The following is a 21,640-nucleotide window of genomic DNA, read 5'->3' as shown; positions in this document are numbered from 1 at the left end:
GGTGGGGAATGTGGCACTCCCACTAACAATCATGCTTTCCGTTTAGTCCTATTTGGCACATGTGCTTACTACGAGGAAATATCCCGTCCCGCAACCGACGATGGTGTCGATGGTGTGGTTCAGCCGTTGTGATGCATATTTTCCTCGTCGCTCGGGCAGTCGTCCATATCGATGAACTCATCCTCGTCGTCTTCCGGGCAGCTTCCGCCGGACGCCGGACTCGATGTCGACCGGTTCTGATCGCTCGACTCGCCCGATTTGCCCTCCTCCTGTTGCATACGTTTGTGCTTGGTGCGTCGATTCTGGAACCACACCTTAACCTGGTGAAAGAGTGAAAGAGAAAGAGCGGAAAAATACTGTCGTTAGATTATGATTTGCCATTCGAGATTGCTTTTTCTTATGGGGTTGAAAATCTAGCTTTGAGGGTAAGGGGAAAATGCCGCCAAAAGAGGCGCAAACGATGGTTCGTTATTTGTGTAACAAAGTGGTGGCAATTTTGCAGCAGTTGTACGTGATGATCGTATTGTGTTCAACTTTTATTCGGCAATGATTTATTTCATTGTGCACATTTGCAAGGGGAACGAAAACTACGACTTATTCCGGAGCGATAAATTAAGGAGGAAATTTTATGCGGAAAAAGTCGCATCAAAATCCGGCCATCTTGATTTCGGGTGACGCTAAATGCTGCCACCCTGGAATGTGTGATAAGATTTGATTCCGACTGTAGTTAGCTAACTGCTAGCTTTTTTCGTCGTCATAGAAGAGGGAGCATATGGATCATGCTAGCCGCCATTTGTCGCCATCATGTCATAAATGTCAGCTTGCTTGTCAAGCATCACATGTTCTGTTGTACACGATGGTATCAACGGTTGCGCGCCGGCCAAACCAATGATCTGTGGTGTCATAATTTCACGGCAAGCGGAAAAGAGTATAATTATGGAGCTACGAAAATGGGATCCGTTTTGTTCACCGCTGGTAATTGGATCCGGTGGTCGCTGTTTGTGGAAGGAAATAGTTTGTGTTGCTAGCATTGCAGTGTTTTTTAATTTTCGTGAAAAAAAGAACATGTAATTGATGACATTTTTTAATTTCTACATAATTACCGTAGGAAAATAAGTCCGATTACATAAGGATAAATTGTAAGCTGCCGAAAACAAGTATGTATTGTAGGAACGTAAACTTATGAAATTCGGGGCACTGTTGAGTCTAGCTGCATAGAACTTGTTGTATCAAGGTTTTCGCTCCACTGAACTCGGTCCTGGGCTACTCGCAGCCAATTCGTTGAGCGTCTCGACACTCGCAAATCGGGTTTAAGCTGGTCAAGCCATCTAGCACGTTGGGTCCCTCTATTTCTGGTGCCGGCGGAGTTTTTGAAGAAAACAGATTTCACCGCACAATCGTCCGGCATCTTTGCGACGTGACCGGCTCACCGTAGTCATAGCGTAGACTTTCGCCAAGTGCACGATGAGAACTTCTTCAACTAGTGTCTACAGCTCGTGATTCATACACCTCTGCCACTCTCCGCTTACCGTTTGTACTCTACCACAAATTGTCCGCAACATCTTTCGTACAAATACGAAAAGTGCACGTATGTCTTCTGCAAGCAAAGCTACGTCTCCAGTTCGTAGAGGACTACTGGTCTGATTAGCGTTTTGTACATCGTCAGCTTTGTGCGGTGGTGTGTGCTCTTTGATCGAAGCATGTTGCGGAGGGAAAGTAGATTCGAGTTTCAGCTTGAATGCGTCGTTGAATTTTTTTACTCGGCCAGAGATCCGGAAAATATGAAAATCATCAATCACTTCCAGTTCATCGCCGTCAATAGTCACTGTCCGTGGGAGGCGAATCTCTTATGAAGTCAAAGTTGTCTGCGAAGGCTAGGAGTTGGCTACTCTTACTAAAGATCGTTCCTCTCGTTTCACACCTTCACCAGTGATGTTGAATAACATACCGGACAGTCCATACCCTTGCCGCAATCTGCTGCGCAATTCGGAGGAACTCGAGAGTACCTAAAGGCATGCCTAAAGCCGATAAAAAAAAGAAAACCATGCAAAAGGCTTTAAGACCAATAAGTTTGACATCACCGCTTCTCTATTTGATAGAGGAAATCGTTGATAACTATATCCACAGCGATCCGTTGCATGGAAATTAGCATGCATACCAATACGGTACATCTAAGGAAACTGCATTGCTCCACCTTGTATCGTTAATTAAGGAATCGCTCAAACATCAAGAAACGACACATTGGGGTTTTCGTGATATTGAAGGCACTTCTGATAACGTGTTATTCGCTTTAGATAATACGATTCTCTTTCTAAACAGAATCGACTTATAATAACCTTGATTCTAGCAATGCTTTCAAGTAGCGAAATCGCAGCCTTATTGGGAGATACATCGCTTAACATTTTTGGCGTTGACAGGAGGTCCACAAGGAGCTCTCTCACCCTTGCTTTGGTCACTGGTGGCCGACTCATACCTTCACAAGCAGCACATCTTGGTTACGAGACTATTACTTATGCCGAGCACGTAGTAATTATCGTCAGCGAATTTTTTTTGACATAATCTATTTATGCTGGTAAGAAAGCATCTCGTTGGAATCAAATACAGGGTTGCAGACTAAACAGTTAAACAGTGAGCTACGCACAATCAGGGGACTCCAAACTGGACACAGTCCCGCTCTTTTAAACAATATCGAATGATACCGACACCTTCCACTTTTGTGAGTCTGCATTTGAAAGGACAGCGCATTTGCTCTGCGATTGCGGGGCTCTTGCTTTATCTAGCTGACCCGACAAACTTCGTATTGCCACAAATTAAACCGTGTTGTGCATAAATCGGATGACCTTTGTCACAATATTGAGTTTTGCAAGTTTCTGAAGAGTGCATGCGTGGTTTAACATACAAATTTTCCTCACAGTAAAGTAGCCCCTCCTAAAGTGGGGAGGGGTCCTAATTCACCATAAAAAAATTCTCGCCAAATTTGGTTCGATTTGCTTGATTAGTTGTCGACTTATGAGAAAATTTGTATTTCATTTGAATGGGAGCCCCCCTCTTGAAGAGGAGGGGTCTCAATTCACCACAGAAAAGATTCTTGTCTCCAAAAACACCCACATCCCAAGTAACAATTTGGGTTTTATTACACTCCTATGATGGCATTTAAGACCAAAATTAGTCTCCAAGACCACCATAAGAGTACAATAAATCTCACATTGTTGCTTGGGATGCCAAATTTGGTTCCATTTGCTCAAGTTAAGAGGAAATTTGTATTTCATTTGTATAGGAACTCCCCCCCCCCTCTTGAAGGGGGGAGGGGTCATAATTCCCCTCCTAAAGAGGGGAGGGGTCTCAATCCACCAAAGAAAAAAAATCTGCCTCCAAAAACATCCACATGCCTAATTTTGTTCCATTTGCTTGATTAGTTCTGGAGTTATGAGGAAATTTGTATTTCATTTGTATGGGAGCCCCCCCCCTCCTAAAAAGGGAAGGGGTCCTAATTCATCATAGAAAAATTTCTTGCCTCCAAAAAACCCACTTGCCAAATTTGGTTCCATTTGATTAATTCTCGAGTTATGAGAAAATTGGTTTTTCATTTGTATAGTGGGGAGGGGTCCTACTTCACCACAAAAAAAATTTTTGTCTCCAAAAACCTTCACGTGTCAAATTTGGTTCCATTTGCTTGATTAGTTCATGAGTTATGAGGAAATTTGTATTTCATTTATATGGGAGCCCCCCCTCTTGAAGAGGGGAGGGGTCATAATTCCCCACTTAAAGAGAGGAGGGGTCTCAATTCACCATAGAAAAAATTCTTGCTTCCAAAAACATTCACGTAAAAGCAAAGCCATGGGTTTATACCGTCTTTAGACATTACCCTTCTTTATCGACAGACTTCGCAGCCGACTGTTAGAGTACAGGAAAATTACGGGGCCGGTGCAACAATCCTACTGACTCTAACTAGCAAGCACCGCCTAGCCGAGATTCTAACATGCGACGACTGGCTTGTTAGACCAGCATCGTACCTCAAAGCTAGCTGGGCGGTTATCATTATCAAAACATTCACGTGCGGTTCTTGGATCTTTGGTTGCAATTGCTTGATTAGTTCTCTAGTTATGCAGAAATTTGTGTTTCATTTGTATGGGAGCCTCCCCTCTTACGGAGAGGGGTCTCTAACCATCATAAGAACCTTCCCCGGCCCCAAAAATCTATACATGCAAACTTTTACGCCGAGCGGTTCAGTAGTTTTCGATTCTATAAAGAACATACCGACAGAAATCCATTCTAATAGGTATAGATTACTTCTTCGAACATTTTCTTCTTACTCAATACTGAGAATAGAACCCAAATCCCAAAAAGTCATTGATTTCATTAACCATGTAGTACCGAATCGCGCCACAGGATTACAACCATCTAGCTCAACTTCATCAATGGGTATGAGCACTGCGGAAACTGTGTACAGCAATCGAAGTCCGCCTCAAAAGACGATCATTAAGACTGTTACAGTAGTCTTTCAACCCAATGCCCTTCTGGCATACAAAAAAGGGCCTCGCCGCTTAATCTGCACAGGGCCTCGCGTGCTGTAACGCCGGCTCTGCTATTTACAATGAATGAATTGTCTTTGTGACGTAGGCGCACATATTCTCTGGATCACAACGAAGAAGTGCAAAAGACATCAAGACATTAAACAATTTAAAATCGCACTTTAATGAGTGATTGCACACGGTAGTGTTTTGTATAAATGCAAACTTGATGGGTTCAAGCTAGAAATACTCACAGTAAGAGATACGCGGAAACTAAAGCCAACGATTTGACATCAGTGTACAAAAACTGCCAGCACTTGCTGCGATGCAAAATGCTGTAGCAGTGTGACTTGATTGTTTTCAACATGATCCGCTTCTGTTTTATTTTCATCAATTTTGCCCAATAGGCGATATATCTTTCAACTTAATGAATGTAAAATGCATCGCAAAGCTTTATACACACTGTGCCCGAGTATAATATTCAAGGTGCGTGACAATAGCTTAAGTAGATTTCATAACTATTACAATACTTGTTAATCAACCATTTAAGCAAACAGTATGCGTGTTCGATTGACTCCCTCTTGACAATTCTCGCTGCTCGATTGGTTCCCAAGATGGCTGCTTCCGCGTATCTCTATACTCTGAGTATTTCTAGTTCAAACTTACATTGTAAGGGTTGCTAGTATGTGATTGTATTGGTTTTGGTTTGCGTGCATCGCGAAACGATTTCGCTATGGAAAAAAATTTCCCGATGAATACAAATCGCGTAGAAGACTGTCCAGAACGCACCGGGGGGTTGAATGGCCCACGCTATTAATTGTTTAAAAACGCGGAAACTATTCGGTAAAATTATGAATGCGCATTTTATTTTGGTGCAAAACAAGCTAATTCATAATTGTGTAGAATGTAAAAGCATCAAACATAGCCACATCCAATAAAATCAAGCGATTATCCGCGATCTCATTCCACATGTAAGAAATCACGGTTTTCTCTTAAGCTTTTAACACTAGTCGGTATGCAAATTTCATAATAAATACAGTCTATCTAATTGATATACTGTCATACTCGATGATTCATCATAAAAACGGCATTAAATAGGCATGTTGCAATATATGTGAATATTGCAAAAAACTTCAAAATACAAAACAGGGGTAGAATGCATCACAGCGGGATCGAACAGTTATAAAATATTTTTAATTTGCAGTACATCTTTTGTTTCTGATTACTTATTAAAAATGTAGCAATATTATGTATTGTATAGGACTTAGAATTTACCTTAAACCTTATTGTACATTGTTTAACTTACAATATTTCATCATACATCAGTTGGAGAAAAGTAGATGAATTAATTTTATTGCCAATTATGTTGAGAACCCATGTTGAACCGTATGCAAGCGTATGTAACAAACGCTATAACGAATGCTTCCGCCATTTCGGCAGCCTAGTTTTAGGAGTTTATACAACACGTGATTAAATGTAAATTTTTTGGTTGCGTTTAACGCCTAGCTGGGCGAACTTGGTGCGTTTTGTCCACGGGCTTTGGCGTTCTGCCTCACATAATGATTTTGACTATTGCCAAAAATCGTCAAAAATAACAAAAAATACTGGTTTTTGTTAGGAAATTTCACCAGGAGTAAGTGTAAAGAAGATCCCAAAGTCTTCTAGAAGTTGAAAAACGTGGAACAAACATACCGTTGCTCTGCAAAATGATGTTTTGCTTAAGCGGTGCATTCTGCACCACTTTACCCTATACGTATACGCGGCGAAGTGTGCGTAAGGTAAATGTCAGCAATCTCTATTAAAGAACATAGATACGCCACTCCCGACACCAGGAACAGGGGGGCCCAATGTGCACGATGGCTCGACCAGGCGAAAGCGATTTGCGACTTCTGAGACGACTAGGAAATTGGCGACGAGTGGCCCATGACCGAGTTGAATGGAGCCGAGTGCTTGAAACAGCAATCCTTAGTAAAGCGGCTTCTGACGGCAAGAGGGGTTACTAACCTGTCATAGTGTTTGTAAAGTGTTCCCATAGACACACGTTAAAATGTTTAAGGGGATACAAAGACTATGGCACTCTAGTAAACCCTACCGCCAGTAGATAGTGTTGATGACTTACTTTTTACTTATGATATAGGGAAATCAAAGACTGGCAAATCTAGTTCCTTTAGTAATCTAAAGTTCAAACAATAGCGCAAGCAAAAATATGCTTTGAACCCGCGTTCATGTTTTATTAAATTCTTTCAACATTACTGACATTAGAACTAAGGAGTGTGAAATCAAGCCATCTAGTAGTTAGGAAACTCTAATTGCAAATAATACCGGCCTACGACAGAAATATGTGATAATTACCTGAGTTTCCGATAGATTGAGATTCTGGGCGAGCTGTTTGCGCTCTGCGCCGACCACGTAATGGTTGCTTTCGAAGGCGTGTTCCAGTTTCAGTAGCTGCGAGGGCGAGAACGCGGTCCGGACTCGTTTGGACTTTCGAAACGGAATGAGGTAGTCTGGAATTAAAAGAGAGCAAACGGAGAAAAGAGCAGGTTAGTTTCGAGCGTTACGTGATCGAAATGTGTCACACTGTTACGGAACGGTTGAAATGTTGGAAAGCGGAAATGGCAACGGAAATTGCACGAGCTACTGCTCCGATGTCCCTAAAAGCTTTTGGTGAGAAGCCGTTGGCAACGCGAAAACATGGCGGAACATTGTAATGATAGTTATAAACAGTATTCGGAGCCGTTACCCTCGCGCTTCCACTCGTGGCAAGAAAGGCACCCGTAATTAAATAATTATAGATCATTACGACAAATATATTATACGGCTGCGCTGCTGCAGTTAGCACAGTTTGAGCAGTGTGTTGTTATAGGTGCAGGTAATCGTGCATGCAACCGGACAAGTAACAAAAGTAGTGTACATCGGTGCGCCGCGCCGACTCAAACCCGGCGTGACCCGCTAAAACAAGCGAAAGCGTCTTATTAGTGGTAATAATGGTGACGACGATATACGGCATTGATGAAGCTCTACTATATTTTATGGATGACGCTAACACACGTACCTACAAACATGTGCCGATCACAGCCACAGTTGCAAACTTGCTTCAGTAAATGATTTTTAATGGGAGTTCATTTTCGCAATAATTTACAGCTTTCATGAATTGTTCACTCAATCAAACAACCGCCGCGGTTTTCACTGGCGATGTGTGAATTGATTTCTCGACATGTGTTAAGTGAGCAGTGATACCGCATAATGCATTCCCATCGAAACAGTAAAAGTCTACATAAAACAACACTTTCGAGCAAATTGAAGAGTACTGAAATTAAAAGGCAATCAGTAGCGGGAACAGACCTGAATCGTTTAAGTTGGAAAGGTTATTGAACCGCTTTCGAATGACCCTGTCGTTGTTTCCGCTATTTTAAAACGCCGCAACCGTCAGTTTACTAATTACAATTATATACATTACAATTAAGTCCACTCGAGTTAGCGCGCAGCAAGATGTGATGCGACGAAAACTAGTGCTCATAGGACATGGCAAAAGTTAATTCAATTAAAATAATCATTTCGCTCTCCTCCGTCGGTATTGGTTTGGCCCCGCTACGGGAAAGGCGCTGGGCGCGGGGTATACCCAGTTTAGTTTTTTTCTCTCGCCATTTTCCAATCACGCAGCGCGAAGAAAGAAAAAAAACTGGCTGCTCTGGTTGACGACGAGCGACGGCGCGGGGACAAGGGGAATGGGCGAACAAAGTTTGCTTCATTTAGATAATTCAATTCAATTAAAGTGCCGCTGGGTAGATGTTCGCTGCGCTCTACGTTATAGGTTAGGTGTTTGTATAGGCAAAACGTGCTCATGAAAGCGCATCGGCGCAAAAACTTTGACTTTTGTTTCTTGATGAACGCGCGACAGGAGGAGGTACTGTTTTTTTTTGTTTTTAACCATGGAGCAATTAAAATTCCGCTCCGGCAAGTGTCAAGCGTGCGAAGTGTGATGGCTACCGGTGGTAATAGCCAACAACATGATGGCTTTGAAGAAAAAACATCATTCAAAATTCGTTTACTGTGTAAAATGTAAGTAAATGTTGTCCATATTTATGAGTTATTGTAATTTCATATTTATGAATTGGCCTAACAAAACCAGCGTCGTATGTTGAATTCAGATTTGAATTTTAATCTATGAGTGTGGGTATTAAAGGTTAAAACAAATACAAAAAATTAAAGCAAATACATCGTTAAAAGTAGCCAAATGATTTGGTCAATCATTTACTGTCACCAATATAATAAAAGTGTTCGGGAAACGTTTGTCGACAGCCAGAAAACCTGGATCGGAAAGAAATCAAAGCCGGAGGCCGCATGGAAGCTGAAAACAGTGGCTAGCTCCTTTAGGTGGGGTCTAAAATACGAGCCGACTGTGTACACAACAATACTGATGAAACTCGGTTGCTCGGTGATAGACAACGTCACCTGCGTCAAGGCAGACTTTAACCAGCCACCTGGGCAGGAGCTGTATACGGTAACTGGAAGGGGAAAGGTGGCAGACATTCTCAAGCATATGAAACAGTCAAAGTTCACTGAGAAATACTTGATTTGGTAGGCTATCTGTGACCTGCATGCGACATTTCCATTGCAACCATAATGAACGAGCAACCGTTACGTTGACGAGTGTCTGGAAAAACGTCTGGTGCTGTTTTGGTCAGATTTGTCCGTCAGCAATGTGCTGGTAGCACCCAAGTACAAGAACTCTCCTAACGGGTATGAGTTCCGCCCGCTGGAGAAATTTTGACTCATCGTCAAGGGCAGCCTGAAGAAGAACTAGAAAGCTGCCGAAAGCCTAAAGCAATTTAAGGTAAACTAGGGTTCTACAATGAACAAATTGGACATGATGGCTGTGTGGAATCCAAACCAAACCAATCTGATGGCAACTCGGTATCGATAGAGTGGAACTTGAATATACTTAAAGCTGAATATTTTTATTGTCTTTAAACAAGCTTTAATAATTAAAAGTCGCAAATCGTTTGCGTTGCATACTACACTGAAAAAAATGCATTCACTAATTTAGTAAGCAGTCACCTTTGGAGGGATCAATGTTCTAAATATCGCCTCATTCACTGCGCTTCACTAGTATACATCAGACACACACAGACACACTGTCAATACTGTCAACCGGAATCGATGGTGTGGTGCATACATACGGTCGGGGTCGGCCCGTACATACTGACTAGTACTGAGTGAGTGGGTGGAATCGAGCTGCCACTCGACTCCGGCTGTCAAGTCTGCAGCCACGCGCTTAAATGTGAACCTGAATCTGGCCAACAGCAGCGCAGAGTTAGCATCGAAACTTCACTCGGCACTCCACTGAACTGGCGGCGGCTGCAGCGGCAACGCAGCGGCGTCGTTGATCGCATGTTGCTCATGCATACAAACCATGTCAGGTTAATTACGAGAAAATAAACACTCAGCAGCGCCAGAGTGGAGAATGATTGATTTTGCCATGGTCTGCTCGCTTTGCATACGGTACCGCATTAGGTTGAGAGATACAATTAAAAACGCATGTAATAACCTATGACGGATCGCAGGCTTTTCCGCCGTCAATATGCTAATATGCTTCGATTGTGTTGCATCGTGTGTAAGCGCACTAAACATGCACAAAAAAATAAAATCAGCGTCGCCTTCGTCATCGTTGGTTGCAAGATCGGTTTCGGTGCAACGAGTACTTGATTAATGAGTAATTAGTTGCTAAATTGGAAAGTCCTGTGCTAAGAAATTAAGTTGGGAGATCTCATCACCCGCCTGTGCTGGAAGAGCGAGGATTAACTCGTTCGAAGCGAGTTGCAGCAGTTTGGAGCAGCAAAAGTAGCATAAATTACGCATCAAGAATTTTTCCACCCTTCACTCAGGAACCCTGGTGATGTGTGGTTTTGTTTTTATGTGTATATCAACAACATTTCTTCGTTCCGGCTTAGGGTCCATGTTTTATCGGAAGCGTCGAATCACTCGTGTATAACATGCGGAGCAACGAGACGTTGCGGGGTCTTTCAATCCCGACGGACAGCCCGCGAAAGAGGAAGCAGAAACCTTATATAAAAACTTATTAATTTATATCATCGCCACGAGGTGATTTTAAGTTGTTTTAGGTATTTTCCTTTTCTCTTGCAACCATCGTGGCCATTCATTCCGAAGCCTGCACGAGGCTCGCCCATTTGTTTCCCGAGTAGTCTGCCCATTTCTCGTGGGCTTTTCATCGACTTATTCGCGCTTGTTAGGCTCGTCATTTCTTGTAAAATCTGCCCAAATTAAAATACTAAATCATATAATTTATGCTGCAGTCAAATATGTTATGAATTGTTAAATCTGCTGAGCCCTGTGGAGCTGTGCTGTGTGAGCTCTTCCTTCCAGGCTGGGGCTCGAGCAGGAGGTGATAAACCCGCCGGACTCCGAGCCGATCGACCGACGGTGAAGGCAAGGAATGTGAGAACAGGCCGATTTCGCATGCGCTGAGTAATAACTACCGCTCGGCGGAAGGTTGCAAAAATGCGAAACGTGGAGGTATAAGGTAATTTGCACACCCCTCGGCCACAATTCAAATTTCAACTGCATTCTTTCGGGCGGCTCTGTCTGGCTTGGAAAGGATTCGCACCCGGCAGGCTGGATGCTGGCCGGCGGAAAACGGCGGAGGATATAATCACATCTTCACGATTTGCTACGCTCACCTCCATTATGTCCTAATGTTTATGAGTTTACTTTTTGCGCGATGTGATAATTTACTAACAAGCTTATGATGGACGGGACTTACTGGCCGAAGTACTGCCCATCACGCGATCATAACATTGCTGATGGTTGCCCGAGGAGGCTGCGGACAGAGCCGAATTTGGTGGAAATTCGGTTTTGGTGTATGCTTTCGGTGTTCTCTGCGGATGCCACTCTGTTCCCAATAATCACTGGGGCTCTGTTTGCTGGGTTCTTTCAACGGCGTCGACGTGACGCAATTACGTTGTTTCGTACGTAATTGCGTACTTAAAATTCTTGGCGCATTAGCATCCTTACGGCAAAACCGAGACTCTCAGGATTTCATGATGCACTTGAAAAAGAGAAAAAAAACCAACGGAAGTCGCACTTCATCCAGCATACAATGGCTCCTTTCTACGCACTCTACTAATCGGTTGGGGTAATGGCAGAGGGAGCATAAATTATCGCCAGACCAAGTCGTTAAAAATGAGCGCTGCGGATACGGGTTGTTCGTCCTGTCCGTCCCGCGGGCAGCTCGGAGAGGAACCGCGCAGACACATGCTGCTTACTACGACTGGCGGTGGTGCCGCTGCTTCTGCTAGACCTTCTACACGGGGCGTTAATCATCGTTGGCCGATCGTTTCGATCGATTGCAGCGCAAGTGATAAATTAGCGATAAATGGGCTTTTTATGACTGCATAGTGAGTTGCCGCGGAAAAAAGGCTTCTGCGCACACTGGCACTTTTAATTAGGATTCTCTTTTGCGGTAAAGAGTGGCTACCGTGGTCGAAATGCCGTTCATTTATTTATTTATTTATGAAGGTTTATACAATCATTGGTGTTTAATGATAACAGCAGTTAAGATTCTGCCGATGGTTAGCCAATTCTCAAGAAATTTTCAATACAATATACATTTAAGTCGTGAAATGAAATGCTGCCGTTGTTGGTTAGAAAGCTGGCATTAAATTTAACAAGATTGCTTGTTGTTCACACAAACAAACTTCCATTACGTTGCTGTGGTAGATTTGTTTTTCCTTCAAGTGGTGTTTTATAGAATATCATTTCATTAATTATTTTGCTTCCGATAGTGATTTAATCAGATCTTTAAAGAAGCCATAAATCGCTGGATATCATGAGCACATGAAGTTCGACATTTCAATTAAGTAGGTAGCTCTCTAAAATCATTATTCTTGCCAATACAAGCACCATATAAATTTAAAAAAAAACCTTAAGAGCTGTAACTTTATTCATTGATGTTCAGTACCTTTCACGATATGCTTTAATGTGCTTGTATCATCTCTCCTTTGTTAGCAAATCAATTCATAAGAACAAAACAATATCATGAATTGTGTGGCTGTCACACGCCATACATTACCTTTGTCCCACTCATTGGTTTTGGATCCTACCTACTGGTTCAGGTATCACCATCAGTGGCTCGAACTGCACGTTCCTCACAATCGTTCGAATGATTTATGCGTTACTTATTAATTAGTTCACTCTAAACCAACTGATACTAAATAAAACATTACCTTTTAGCTATAATTTAATAATAATAATAATAACAATAATTTGTTTACAATTGTAATAAAACTAGGACAGGAAGTGCCACCTGGCTTCTTATTTCTCTTTTCATTTCCGCCAACCCTACTGAAAATTCTTTGTACGTTCTGTGCACCACTGCTGTGTCAGAATCACTTTTAGTTGGTCGAACATCAAATCCGTAGGACGCCGCAAAAAAGCCTAGCAAAGCTTTGGGCTTAAGGTCCTTTCTAAGACTTGACTCTTCTTTATCGACAGACTTCACAGCCAGCTATTAGATCACAGGACAGTTACTGGGCTATTTCTGTTTGGTTTAGTTTCATTTCTTACATTTATTACAGTCAACAGATAAAGTATAATCCTGATGACAAATATCTATTTAAAACATATATGAACTAACCTAGCACAAACATCTTTTAAAACAACGCTTATTGTTTTCACGAGACACATTAAAATCAAACACTTCATAGCAGCTATTAAAAACCCGGCACATATTAAGCACTGGTTCGTATAACCCATAGTTAGTTCTTGAATGTCGATTGACGAGAAAGGCGTGCGAACGAAGATTACGTCTTCCAGTGTTGATATCTAGGCGACTAAGCAATTCAGGACAATCGATATTTCCTTGAAGGAGATCGCCGACAAAACACGCCTTAGCCACATTGCGCCTTCCTTCCAGCGGTTCTAAATTAATCAGCTTGCAACGGCTTTCGTAACTCGGCAGGTGACGTGGGTCACGCCAGCGTAGGTGTCGCAGAGCAAACCTAATAAACTTGCGTTGAACTGCTTCAATCCAATGAATTGCATTTTGGTAAAAAGGTGACCAAACAATGGCGGAGTATTCCAGCATAGGACGAACCAGCGAGCAATATAGAGATTTTAAGCAATATACATCCTTGAAGCTTTTCGCAAAGCGGAACAGAAATCCAAGTTGCGAGAAAGCCCTGGATACAACGAAGGAAATGTGGTTCTTGAACGTTAGTTTCGAGTCAAGCAAGACTCCCAAGTCTTTAACAGTTGTTTCGCGCTTTAGAGCCGTCTCACGAAGGGCGTAATCGTGCAGATACATGTTACGTTTGCGACCGAAGGAGATGACTGAGCACTTGGACACATTTAGTGACATCTTGTTAATTCGGCACCATTCGTCAAAGGTCTCCAAATCCTGTTGCAAGAGATGGGCGACATTAGGGCTTTTTACTGTACAGTACATTACAAGATAATCTCGAACATCTGAGGATACTGTTCACGTCATTCATGTACAGCAGAAACAAGAACGGTCCCAAATGACTGCCTTGGGGATCGCCGGATGTTGCTACGAAGGGTGACGATACGTAATCGCCGATTTTGACTGACATAGTTCTGCCGATGAGATAGGAGCGAAGCCAAGTCAGCAGATTGTCGTGAATGCCCAATTCGTGGTATTTAGAGATGGTTATCTCATGGTTCATGCGGTCGAAAGCTGCAGAAAGGTCCGTGTATATCGCGTCAACTTGATTCCCTTCTTGCATTGCACGGATGATGAACGATGTAAAGGCGATTAAATTGGTTGTCGTTAAGCGCTTTGGCATAAATCCATGCTGGTCAGGAGAGATGCAGTGTGAGCAATCTTGCATCAACTTTTCCAGAACGATTAGCTCAAACAGCTTAGAGGCAGCACTTTAGGCAACAATACCACGGTAATCAGCAAAGGTTCTTTTGCATCCCTTTTTGTGCCCAGGGAAAACAAAGGAATCCTTCCAGCACTCGGGGAAAACTCCCATCGTCAATGATATATCGAAAACCTTAAGTCCAAAACTTCTTGGGATTTGCTCTAAGAGAGCTCTGCAGATGCGAATTATGGGCAATAAACAAACTATTATTTAGGCGCTAGTAGTTGGAGTTAGCATGTGCATAGTAAACTTTGGTGCGGTCCGAGCGATATTTGCAGTATTTCCTAAGGGCAGCTCTTTTCAGTCGTTTCAGGCGTTTAAGTTCCGAGTTGGACCATGCGGGCTTAGAAGGCTTGCGTTTGAATTTTTTGGGTGTAAACTGATCGATCGCGTAAAGTATGATGCCACAAACGGTGGAAGCAGCAAAGTTAACGTCATGACTAGCGAGTAAAGAATTCCAGTCCAAGTTAGCCAAAAAACTGTTCATCGCCTCGAAGTCTGCTCTGAGAAAGTCGTAATAGACGGTTTCAGCATGGTCTAGGAAACGATATTCGGGTTTCAAATCCAGTGTCAACAATAGAGGTGGATGATGCCTGCAATGCTTGACGAGTGGTGTTGGGGCTTGCAGAATAGAACAACGTTGCCCAAATTCTTCGCTTACGGGGCTAGTGCGAAAATCCTACTGACTCTATCTTGCAGCACCGCTTAGCCGAGATTCGAACATACGACGACTGGCTTGTTAGACCAGCATCGCTGAAGTACGCCGCAGATTGCTTGAATTTGTTTATAAACCACCACCACCACGTTGGTCTGTCAGTAGAGCTAACATTTTCTATAGCCCGAAACTAAGATGATTCCAGAGACTATCATCTATCACTGCAGGTACCCTTTTTTCATAATATCACTATCATAATATAATATCACGGATAGTGGGAGATAGATAGATTGTGGTTAAAAGAAGACTACAGAACACTAGACTGGGCAGTCTGTCAAATCTCGACGGACAGGGTTAGCACACCCTCTACGGATGACGGCAGTAACTCTTAGGTTGTATTGTATCGCCAGCACTAAATTGGACTTCAAAAAAACGATTTTTCTTCCGTACCGTACATTAAACCTAGCGTCGGAAGTAGTGCGCTGAATAGTAAATGAGACACGCTATACATCGCACTACTTCCGACCCTAGATTTAATGTACGGTACGGAAGAAAAATCGTTTTTTTTCGGAAGTCCAATTTTGTGCTGAAAGTGTGCCATCAGCATCACAACTACACTGACATCATTGTATGACATTGTTTAGCTGAATTTAATGATTAATGCCTTAAAAGCGCCATTTTCAACAAGGTATGGTCCGTTTTATGGTTAACAATGCGAAATGTCGCCATTAGTGGACCCTCTTCATGCAAAATACACTAGAATTCCTGTAATGGGCCCGGTCGCTGTCCTATTGTAAACCATAAGGTCCATAAAAGGAAAACGGACATTCCAATCTGTTTAAAAAATGTGAAACATATTTATAGAGATTTGCAACATAAATTGAATTTTTTTTAGGCTTAATCGAAAGTTACTCGTATTGTAAGTGCCATCGGTTGCGTGTTTAGCGTTACCAGTTAAAAATAATTCGTGGAAGAAAACTACTCAAGCACTAACTGGTCCACTAATGGTTAATTTACCCTAACTCCCTTGGGATAAGAGATGGTGTAAGTAGTATCGTCCTTTGCTGTGTATATGCGAACCTTCTACTATGCTCAGTCTCTAATTCTGGAGTCTTCAGTATAAGCCAGCCCGGTGTCACCAATACACTCACACATATGATTTGACGGTGCCCCCAAACCCGTACTGATGGACCCCTCGATGCTGGGCCTCAAACAGCAACTTAACAACAACAAAACTTAAAAACCTAATAATTTTGTGTAAAGAAATCCGTAGAGTCGAAAAGGGTTTATCCCGTTTAGTTTAGAGTACTCTAAATTAAATGGGAAGACTTCTTTACACAACATTATTGTTTGGTTTGCGACATGAGCATTCCACTACTCATCAATTGCTCAGAGTTACTGATATGATACGAGCTAATAAAGCCGACAGCTATTCTACTAGAGTTGCTCTTCTAGACATAGAGAAAGCATTCGACAGTGTTTTGCATACAGGCTTAATCACGAAATTGCTAAATTTCAATTTTCCAATTTACCTTGTAAACATTTTTCAATTTTTTATTTAACTAATCGATTTTTACAGGCTGTGTATCAGAATACTAAATCTGATAAATTTCCTGTTGAAGCAGGTGTGCCTCAAGGCTCGATCCTGGGCCCAATTCTGTACAACATATACGTATCTGATCTTCCTGAATTACCAACTGGCTGCACTAAATCGTTATTCTGCGACGATACAAGCTTTCTCGTAAGAGAAGTTTTCGTGTCTTATGTAGTCGACTGCAGAAAAGCTTGGATATTTTCTCCAAATACTTGCAAAAGTGGAAAATTTCTCCCAATGTTTTGTTTCTAAAACTCAATTATTTATTTTTCCTCAAAAGCGAAGAGCTTCGTCCCTTAAGCCAAATAATAATCATATTACCAAGATGAACGAAGTTGCTTTAAATTGGTCTTACTAAGTTAAATATTTGGGATTAATTTATGACAAAAAACACACCAATGTGGTGTTTTTGTGTTAATGTGGTTTTAAAGACCACATTGAAAGTATAGTACAAGCAAAATGTTATAAATACATGAGATGTTTGTATCCTCTCATAAAAAGAAATTCTAGACTTAGTCTGAAAAATGAACTATTGATTTACAAAAAAATTTTAGACGGGCAATGTCATATGCCGTTCCGATTTGGTTAAGTTGTTGTTATTACAAGGAAGAAGGGGCTTCAGAGAATTCTGAAAAAAAATTTTGAAAATGATTTTGAAGCGTCTTCCTTGATTTAGCACTTTACTATGACATAGACTTACTGGGTTTGCAACCCTAGAAGCTATGTCAAATAAAATTATTTAAAATTCCGACAAAAATCGTTGCAATCCTCTATTGCGATGATTAAGTCTCTTTATAGATCATAAGTTAGGTTAAGCTAGGTTAGATATTAGGCTAAGGTGTTCTATTACTCCTTTTTTTAACTTTTTATTGTCATAACAAATCATAATAAATCGTCATAATACTAAGTAACGCAATTCTAATAGTGTTGAAAAGTCACCACTTGTGGTTGAACACACAATACCCAGCAAACATTTTTGCCGTATAAAAGCTTATTAAACGCTTGTAATCCAGAAACTAGCTATACAACGGTTGAATAAGCAACTAATCAACAAAAATGTTTGTTGGTTATGATATAGGATAATTACTCTTAAGTACTTTATGTAATCAAATATTTCCCCAATAAAAAAACATGCTCCAACAGTCAGTTTGCTTGTTCAGTTTATTTTAATGGAAACATGTATGAATATCGCAAATAGCCCGACATTTCTTTGAATATTAGAAAGTAATTTTAGCAATGGTCTGTATTCATTCGTGCTTTTAAAGTATTTTTATTATCCGTGTCGGTCTCGTAGTCAGTGAATATCATTCGACTGAGCCTGTTCTCTGCTTTCGCTAGCAAAGCGATATAGATAGTAGAGTAAACATAGATCAGCGGATGCAGCTTCCCGCAGAACTTACAACGAAAAAATTGCAATGGCATCTCAGCAACACTGTAAAATTCTCAAGCGTTGCATAGAATATAATGACGTCACGCTCTTTTGGATACATGTTCGTTATTTGGAATCCAAACTTGTGGCAAAAATTACTGTGCGAATATCCCCTTTTTTTTAGTTTTGTAGAAAAAGAACATCTAAAATCAAATGATTGACCTCAATATTTTTCTATCAGCAATTTGCATGCTTTATTTCAATTCTGTAATATATCTGAATTGAAATAATATCTGTGTATAGAGCGTTAGATATGAAAAACGAAAAAGCGAAACTGAACGATTTCTAACCTGGCGCTCCTACAGATATTTATTTTTGCATGAAAATCAACATTTGAGCCACTTTTGAGTGTACTTTCATGAAAATTAGCCATTGGCTTGATTACACGGTTTTTACGATGTTGCTTTTAGGTGGTTAATCTCTTAAATTAGTTTTACAAAATAACCTATGTCTTTGAAACAAAATCCAGCACAGGTTGGCTTAAGCTGTGTTCTAAAATTTTTTGGTGGTTTTTTGCCTTTATTATTACGAGAAAGGAAAGCGTAAAATATAAGAAATATGTATTAGTTTAAGGCGATATTAGTTTAAGGCGAAATTAGTCTTTATCGATTCTGCAAATTTCAAAAGCAGTTTTTATGTTTGAAACCAAAATTTTGTTCATGAAATTACATTCGCTGTGTTCAGATTGGCAAGAAGAATACAAGGAATATATTTCTACAAACAGACCCCGCTTTTGGGCCCAAAAACTGCTTCCAAAATTGGGCTCTCCGACGAAAAGTTAATGACTGCTAGTTTCCCGTTATGGAGAAATGAGTCGTCATTGATTCTGTAAATTTCCAAATCAGGTTTTTTTGGTTTTTGAAACAAAAATTCTGTTCATGAAGATTGCGGTGAAAAAATTTCTAAAAACAGAGCCCCTGTTTTGTGCCCAAAAACTGCTTTCGAAATTGGGCCTTCCGACGAAAAGTTAATGACAACTCATTTCCCCTTAACGGTGTTGAGCCTTAAGCAGGATGTCTCTAGTGCGTGATAGTTGTATCAGTTGAAGTTTAGGTTTGAAGTTGATTTGAAGTCATTCTTTCATTACAAACCGCTTTTATCAATCACAGTTAGGTATTCAGTAGATACTGGCACATCCTTGTATTGCTGCCGAGAAAACTTTGCTCTCTGGCTTCCGATGGTGCTTCAAAATGCAGCCAGTCTGACACTTGCCATGCAGCAGTTGCCGCTCCTAACGAGCAGCCTAATGAAGTGATCATATAATCCAACAAAGTACCAGCCACCAGCGAGCGGGCGGAACCGGCAATCGTGCGTGGTGCACGATCGTAACATTGTTAGGCTCGTATAATTAAACCGGACCACAGAGCCATATCGAAAGCGACAGGCATAAATGTCAAGCAAAATTGGACCTAATTCAGGCCGGTCCGTGCGGTGCTAACAACGGCGAGCAGGGAAGAACTCGGGCAGCCTCCTAACTGTCTCGGTGCTCGGAGCGCTTGTGCACCTATAAAAGTCTCCCAGCGAAAACTACCACGAAGGAATCTCATAAAAACAAACCATTTTCCCAGAAATCCACACAATCAAGCTGTTTTATGACATCTTAGATGAAGAAGAACTAAGCAACACGGAGAAATAAAAACGAAACCGTGCCCAGGAAAAGGTCCGTCGATCAGTTTCCAATTAAGCACCGATCATCATCATTTCTCATTCCTCCTGGTGGACGAGGAGTAGGTGCAAGGTGACTTATAAAAGCCAGCTCAAACAAAAAAAACTATTCTATTCTAAAGAACCCAACAATAGGCTACTTAAACATATCTATACAGAGTCCTGTTGAGTCAGTTATTTGCCTCTTCTGGAATTGTGTTCCGGGCCAGCTAACACCCGAATGCTCAGCATGTGTGCGGCAAATCGGTCCGACTGAATCGGAGAATTATGGCTTATGGTTTGCGAGTAAGACGAACCAGACGGCAAGGGGACGGCTGGGTCTGGGAATCTTTTGTCTCGCCTCGGTCCCAGCTCGGCTAAAGAAGACTTGGGAGAATTTGGCGTGAAACGAGTTCGACAAACAAACGCTAGAATTAAGCAATTAATAATCAACCCACGACAACCCGCGACGAAGACCGACGGGTTCTGAAGGGGAAACAAGCTGCTCGAATTTCGAGAGCGATTAATTTGTTAAATAGGTCGTTAAAACGGTTACACTGAGATGTTTCAGGGTGATAAAATTAGCTGACTTTAGTGGGTCATCAATCCGCGGATGACCTGTAGTGGCAAACGGATGCCCGTCGTTTTAAGAACCGATCACGATAGATGAATGATGATCGCTAAGTGGATTTATTTTTAATGACTAGTACTTACTGCCTGGGAAGCCGATGGGAAACACTCCGCGACCGTGACGACTCAGAAGCCACGGGTATAAGGGGTAGCTATCACGTGGTGGCAGATTGGGGTTGTGCAGATGAGCGGCGGCCGGATGCGGTGGAAAAGGTTGTCCAGCTTGAGCATGAGCCAGCGCAGCAGCTTGAAACTGGGCAGCAAGGAAGTGTTGATTGTGGGCAGCTTGAACCATTTCGGGTGTGTGCATGAAGGGTGGAAGTGTCTTGATGTCCGGATTTTGCGGCTGTTGCTGTTGAGGTGGACTCACTGGAAACGGTCGTATCAGTCCAGCCGGAAGTCCAGGTACAACGATTGGTCCTGGTGCGGAGGGCGGAACAGAAAGAGGACCGGACGGGGACGACGGTGGAGACGGACTGCGCGGTCTCTTGCCAGGTCGGTGGTCATCTGGTGTAAGTCTGGCTTGCAGGGCAGGACTGGTGGCCGTAAACGACTCTAGGCGGCTCTGGGATTCTATGCTTTGAGGAGATTCCGGCAGTCTCGTAATGCTATAGTTATGCGGCGGGGAAAGACTCTGCAGTCGATTCAACCGGACCGAGTAGGACTGTGGACTTGGCGATCGCTGTGGACCGTCAACCTTAGTTATCGCATGCGGTGGCGATTTGGGTGTACTGTTCCCAACTATAGAGTCGATACTAAATCCTATTCGCGGTTGAAGCGTCGGCATTTTGTAGGTCGAAATTTTGCAACTTTTATTTGCACCGAATATCACATAAAATTCTTCTGTCTTGCTGCCGAGCACACGCTTCTCAGCTTCACAAACTTTTCCCACCGATTGACTTATTTCCTCACTAGAGCTTAGTTAGTCAAAAGCATCGAAAACTTGCTATAACTATATTCGCACTGACACGATTGCGTGATCATCAATCACCGGGTTGGGCCAATTAGCGTGTATGTTGTTTTATTTTTTTATTTGTTCAAGGTTTAATTCACAACCACTTTCTTCGACCACTTGGGCGAGTATCCGATAGGAATACGGCACGGGCACGGTAAGTAGAAGAAGACTTGACGTTGGGATTAAGAAACGAACACGGAACTGAAACGCACACGAGAACTTCACTCAACGAACGCTGAACTCGGAATGAAAACTGGTAGGGTGACTTTCTGCAACCTATCCACGCAATCGTAGTGGTCGAGTTCACTAATACCAGC

General features: G+C 42.0%; 1 protein-coding gene across 1 annotated transcript; it reads right to left on the bottom strand.

Moving 5' to 3' along the window:
• Positions 1-119: 119 nt before the first annotated feature.
• Positions 120-21,167, bottom strand: LOC128733025 (homeotic protein empty spiracles-like). The gene is made up of 3 exons (XM_053826565.1): positions 20,453-21,167; positions 6,864-7,018; positions 120-320 (listed from the first exon to the last, which is right to left on the bottom strand). Exons 1-3 carry the CDS (start codon positions 21,153-21,155, stop codon positions 120-122), a joined length of 1,059 nt encoding a protein of 352 aa, XP_053682540.1. The 5' UTR covers positions 21,156-21,167.
• Positions 21,168-21,640: the final 473 nt, after the last annotated feature.

This window comes from Sabethes cyaneus, chromosome 1, assembly GCF_943734655.1.
Source record: "Sabethes cyaneus chromosome 1, idSabCyanKW18_F2, whole genome shotgun sequence".
NCBI lineage: Eukaryota > Metazoa > Arthropoda > Insecta > Diptera > Culicidae > Sabethes > Sabethes cyaneus.
Note: the sequence above shows the minus strand (reverse complement) of the source record. Positions and strands in the feature narration are given on the sequence as shown.